We start from the raw sequence: 6,445 nt of genomic DNA on the forward strand, positions 1-6,445 counted from the left end.
ATGGTAGCATCCCTCAGAGGGCGCACTCTACAACACTCTTCCATGTCTCAGTCACTGATATTGAAAATCAAGTCTTTGAAGCAAAGGAGGCTTAATTCCAACTTTCACCACTTTTTCTCATCACAATACTTCCAAGTTCAGAAGATTTATCTTTGATCGGATTCTAGACAGACATGAAGCTATCAATATCTGCAGGCAAATTCAGAATATGCTTCAATGTATGACAACAATGTCATGGTGGCGTATGTTATGCACTTTATCTCAGTAATTAAGCAGCATGAATAGCTTTGGGTAGATTTATGGTCTTGAGAAGTGTCAAACTTCACTTTCCATTAATTACTCCAAAGGGAGCTAGTGTCAGTGAATTTATCAGGGTTAATTAAAACACAATGATCCACTGACATCATACATGCATTTCAATACAGATGTTGTGCACTGTATGGAGAAAGCGAATAATGTTTAATGCCGCAGTCAGCAATATTCCAGTAAATATGACCTGGTACTGGGAGACCAAGGATCTTTTTAGTCGAATTACTTGAGGTCAAGCAGCCATAGAAAATGATTCATTATATTTTGTCTTTAGTAATGAAATACTACATGTAGGATGGCACCCTATATTATCGCGGTAGTTAACTTCGAAGGCTAAAAAAAATAATAGTCTTGGTTCTCAGGCACCGCCTGCATCATCATAAAGTTCGCCGCACGGCTGTTTTTATTTCCATTTTAAAAAAACCAACAAAACAATCCTTAATATATTCCAAGTCCAACCGTAGACAAATACTGTATTCCAGTATTTTACTAATCAAGGAATACATTTATGTCAGGAGGCCCTTTCCCAGATTGATTGTACACAATTGTTTATTGATTACACAAATGTTTATTGGTTACATACTAATTCGAACAACCCAAAAAAATAAAAAGACACCGCCCGCACTTTATTTTGAAATACCATTGCCTGAGAACCAATTCTTTTATTTTTTTAAGCCTAATTGATCGCCATGACGAACGCTTACAAACCTATGAAATATTTCATACAAATTAGGATTGATCGATGCTGATTTTCTATAAACAGTATGCATAAAACCTAGGTTGGGTCGAGGGACATCATCCAAACAAATGGGTTCTTTTCTAACCAATTTTGGATGTATGTAGGGGTGACTCCCCTTCAAAACCATTCCAGAAACTATCATAAAAAAGTTAATGTGTATAATTACGAGTAGCCGTGACATACCACAACGAGTCCTGTATTCGATCAATCAAGGAAATATCGTGCATAGATTTGCATAGGTCGACAGGGTGTGTGGATTACAAGATTTACAGATACCGAGATAATATAGAGCCCACGATAATATATAGAGTCATACTATACCTCCAAATATATCATCAAATATAACCACTTTATGCAAGAAGTACTTACAGTCTACTCCAATGACACTTTTTTTTACAGAGTATGATAATGAAAATTATGCAAGGGAATACATTATAAATAGAACATATGGCATATTTCTGTGGAATGAATTGAACATACAATCTTCTGTACAGAATGGACAAGAGTTGTGAAGCAATTTTCAACTTGAAAGAATTACACTAACCACCAGACTACCCCACCGCCCCAGAATTCTTGAGAAATAATGATAATGACAAAATAGTATTTTCCAACTGGCTATTATCAGTAATTCCCTATAACCAGAACCACACCATTCATTTCTCAGACCTAACTTGGTAATGAACAACTGGTACAAATTATCAATGTATCAAATTATTGATTGTACTATTCCGCTTATATCATGAGCATGTGGTTATGAATCACTATCAAATAGCGATGCATACCAGAAATAGTAAAACTAACAAAATAAATTTGACAAAAGAAGAATGCGTGTCAGCAATCAGTCACATGATCTTTTATCATTTCCTGTGAATGAGAAGTTTATGATGCATGTATTCCTGGTGTAAAGTGGGTTGTCTCGGCATAATTACACAGACAACTATACACATAGACACAAGGTTGGTGGGTTGGTGGGTTGGTGGGTTGGTGGGTTGTTTAACGCCGCGCTCAGCAATATTTCAGCTGTATATCGGCAGTCTGTAAATAATCGAGTCTGGACCAGACAATCCAGTGATGGACATCATGAGCATCGATCCACGCAATTGGGATCGATGACAAACATCAACCAAGTCAGCGAGCATGACCACCCGATCCTGTTAGTTGCCTCTTGACAAGCATATATAGTTGCCTTTTACGGTAAGCATGGGTTGCTGAAGTCCTAGTCTACCCCGGATCTTTACGGGTCACTCATACACAAGGAGACGGGATGTATGTCTGTGTATATAACACACTGCACATATCAACATATCTCATGGCTCTCATCTACCATAGAGCTTTCCCCCAGAGAGCGGAAGGTCCAGGGTTCGATCCCCAGCCACGTCATACCAAAGTACCAAGATGGTACTTGATGTTACTCTGTCTGGCGCTTAGCATTAAGCGGCTAAAACAAGGACTGGTCGGCTCGGAGTCAGCATACTGTGTCTGAGTGTGGTGTTCATGTTAAACTGTGGCACGGTATCTCAGTGTGCTAGGACTATAAATCGGCATCAGTCAGGCAAGCAGACACCCCATTTCACCTCACCTTATCCAACATATTATTCGGAAACTGAAAAACAAAGAATGGGTGGAAGAACAGGCTATGAGTATCCACATGTAGGCCTATTATTAAATACAAAATTAATTGAACAATAAAATTGTATCAAGCACTTGAACTGTTTTAATTTCAATGTAATGATTTTTGAAAACATAACATCTCAAAACTAGGAAAATATTTCCCAAGATGTTTCCAAACATCAAATTATAGGTGCAATGACACTGTTTATGGTGATTTACCTTGTAGCTTCAAGAAAGATTTGAGGTTTGGGGAGAGTATAACCTAGATCTGGAAAACATAGCCAGAGAAAAAATGTATGTGGAAAAACTCCAGTAATAACTTTCCACTGGAATACTTGACCAGGCCATGTACATACAGCAGTCACAGTAACACATTACTTGGAGTCAAAAATTGCTGTCAAATACATAAAATAATTTCCACCATAAGATTTTTGATTTCTTGTGATGTGTTTTCTGACAGACTTGAAGTGACCGTGTCCTCCCTGTGAAAGGTGCCATATGGACGTGGAAAGTCGCCAGGAGTAATTAGTCTCTCTGGCTTCAACATTCAAGCCAAATTTCCGGTCCAGCTCCAACTATGCTCCTAACACTGGGACACCCCAGCTATAAGCTCTGTTTGATTAACCTCCATCTGTCACTTCATTGCTCAGGTGGTGTCTGTGTTCATTATTGATCTGATTACAGGACACACTCACCATACATGATCTCTGTCATCTCACTGAGACTCCAGTCTGAGCTGTGACACCAATCTGAACTGTGACACCTGTCAGAACTGTGACACCTGTCAGAGCTGTGACACCTGTCAGAACTATGACACCTGTCAGAACTGTGACACCAACCTGAACTGTGACACCTGTCAGTGCTGTGACAGCAACCTGAACTGTGACACCTGTCAAAGCTGTGACACCAACCTGAGCTGTGACACCAACCTGCACTGTGACACCAACCTGAGCTGTGACACTTGTCAGAGCTGTGACACCAACCTGAACTGTGACACCAACCTCAGCTGTGACACCAACCTCAGCTGTGACACCTGTCAGAGCTGTGACACCAACCTGAGCTGTGACACCTGTCAGAGCTGTGACACCAACCTGAGCTGTGACACCTGTCAGAGCTGTGACACCTGTACGAACTGTGACACCAACCTGAGCTGTGACATCTGTCAGAGCTGTGACACCAACCTGAGCTGTGACATCTGTCAGAGCTGTGACACCAACCTGAACTGTGACACCTGTCAAAGCTGTGACACCAACCTGAGCTGTGACACCTGTCAGAGCTGTGACACCAACCTGAACTGTGACACCTGTCAAAGCTGTGACACCAACCTGAACTGTGACATCTGTCAGTGCTGTGACAGAAACCTGAGCTGTGAACCCTGTCAGAGCTGTGTCACCTGTCAGAACTGTGACACCTGTCAGAACTGTGACACCAACCTGAACTATGACACCTGTCAGAACTGTGACACCAACCTGAACTATGACACCTGTCAGAACTGTGACACCAACCTGAACTGTGACACCAACCTCAGCTGTGACACCTGTCAGAGCTGTGACACCAACCTGAGCTGTGACACCTGTCAGAGCTGTGACACCTGTAAGAACTGTGACACCAACCTGAGCTGTGACATCTGTCAGAGCTGTGACACCAACCTGAGCTGTGACATCTGTCAGAGCTGTGACACCAACCTGAACTGTGACACCTGTCAAAGCTGTGACACCAACCTGAGCTGTGACACCTGTCAGAGCTGTGACACCAACCTGAACTGTGACACCTGTCAAAGCTGTGACACCAACCTGAACTGTGACATCTGTCAGTGCTGTGACAGCAACCTGAGCTGTGAACCCTGTCAGAGCTGTGTCACATGTCAGAACTGTGACACCTGTCAGAACTGTGACACCAACCTGAACTATGACACCTGTCAGAACTGTGACACCAACCTGAGCTGTGACATCTGTCAGAGCTGTGACACAAACCTGAGCTGTGACACCTGTCAGAGCTGTGACCCCTGTCAGAACTGTGACAGCAACCTGAACTGTGACACCAACCTGAACTGTGACACCAACCTGAGCTGTGACCTCAACCTGAACTGTGACACCAACCTGAACTGTGACACCAACCTGAACTGTGACACCTGTCAGAGCTGTGACACCAACCTGAACTGTGACACCTGTCAGAGCTGTGACACCAACCTGAGCTGTGACACCTGTCAGAGCTGTGACACCAGCCTGAGCTGTGACACCTATCAGAGCTGTGACACCAGCCTGAGCTGTGACACCAGGCTGAGCTGTGACACCTGTCAGAGTTGTGACACCAGCCTGAGCTGTGACACCAACCTGAGCTGTGACATCTGTCAGAGCTGTGACACCAACCTGAGCTGTGACACCAACCTGAACTGTGACACCAACCTGAACTGTGACACCAACCTGAACTGTGACACCAACCTGAACTGTGACATCTATCAGAGCTGTGACACCAACCTGAACTGTGACACCAACCTGTGCTGTGACACCAGCCTGAGCTGTGACACCTGTCAGAGCTGTGACACCAACCTGAGCAGTGAATATAGGCAACATCTATCAGCATTATTACAGCTATGTCACGTTAGTGACATCATCATCATTATCATCAAATGTATTAATCATCTTAACATGAATATGAAGCAATATTTTGTTCTTGTTCACATAAAAGGGAAGACAACTGATTTCACAAATGAATAATTAAGACTACAGATTAAATGTTTTCATTTTGAAAGCACATTAATGCTGGCTTCATTTCAGTAAACAAACCAGATTTCAGTTCTTAATGAGACTGTCACAATGTGAATGTAGTTAATGGTGAGTGCTCATGTTTCCATACAGAGCGACCATGATTTTCAAAGTCTACCCGTGGCCCAGTTGTCTAAGGCGCCGCGATTCACTGTACAGAGTTGCGTCCCTTGGGCATGCCAGAAACCTATGATTGTGGGTTCGAATCCCAGTTCACCGCTTTGCTTCCACATTAAGCTGACACGCTGCGATATAACTGGAATACTGTTAAAAGCGACGTTAAACCCAACTCACTCACTCACTCACTCACTCAAAGTCCACAACTATTGTGAAGACCAGTCTGTTCCCTTTCATTATACCTAACGTCCCTTTTGTGGATGTTAACAGAACGGCTTCAGAGGTGGGGATGACAGGTAGCCCAGTTGTCATCCCAATCCCCCGTCACATACAGGGCCCTGGGTCAGTTCTTCAGGTCAATCAATTCTGTCTGAAACCATTACTGTACGCCTCTGATGTCTATCACTTCAGTGTCCAAATCCTTTGATATAACTACAAGATTGCCAACAGCATCATACATCTCTCCCCACTCACCAACCCCCAAGGATCAATTTCCTTGTGTGTTTTCAGAACTAAGACAACTCTGGCCAGATTGAGACGTGATACAGAGATGCATCAGATTAAGGAAACTCACATGACAAAAGAAAGATGGCCTTCGACCTGCCTGTGCATAAATATCCTGTACATGTCTTGCACATGTGTCCACAGCCTCTGCCATGATACAGTTTGTTCCCAGTTCAAAAGCAGAGTGTTCTATTACCTGATTAACAAGCATGTCACATAGCCTACAGTCTGACACCTTGACTTCAATTTATCAAAATGGACGTATATGGAGTATATGAACATTAAGGTTCAAGTTTAGATTTGCATTTTTTGTTTTTGTGCACTTTCTGGTAGAAAAAGTATCTCTCCAACAAATTTACATGGATATTTCAGTCACAAGTGGCTTGTCTAATGATGCTAC

General features: G+C 42.8%; 1 protein-coding gene across 1 annotated transcript; it reads right to left on the bottom strand.

Annotated features, from left to right (window-relative positions):
- Positions 1 to 3,369: 3,369 nt before the first annotated feature.
- On the bottom strand, positions 3,370 to 5,232 carry LOC139475204 (streptococcal hemagglutinin-like). Its single transcript, XM_071258456.1, has one exon. The coding sequence runs from the start codon at positions 5,230 to 5,232 to the stop codon at positions 3,370 to 3,372; it is 1,863 nt and encodes a 620-aa protein (XP_071114557.1).
- Positions 5,233 to 6,445: the final 1,213 nt, after the last annotated feature.

The sequence above is a fragment of the Haliotis cracherodii genome, unplaced genomic scaffold, assembly GCF_022045235.1.
Source record: "Haliotis cracherodii isolate W230 unplaced genomic scaffold, xgHalCrac1.p SCAF_3, whole genome shotgun sequence".
Taxonomy (NCBI): domain Eukaryota; kingdom Metazoa; phylum Mollusca; class Gastropoda; order Lepetellida; family Haliotidae; genus Haliotis; species Haliotis cracherodii.

Bases quoted from the DNA above. Each gene is read 5' to 3' on its own strand.
- LOC139475204 (XM_071258456.1), bottom strand. From the start codon at position 5,232: ATGTTGCCTATATTCACTGCTCAGGTTGGTGTCACAGCTCTGACAGGT.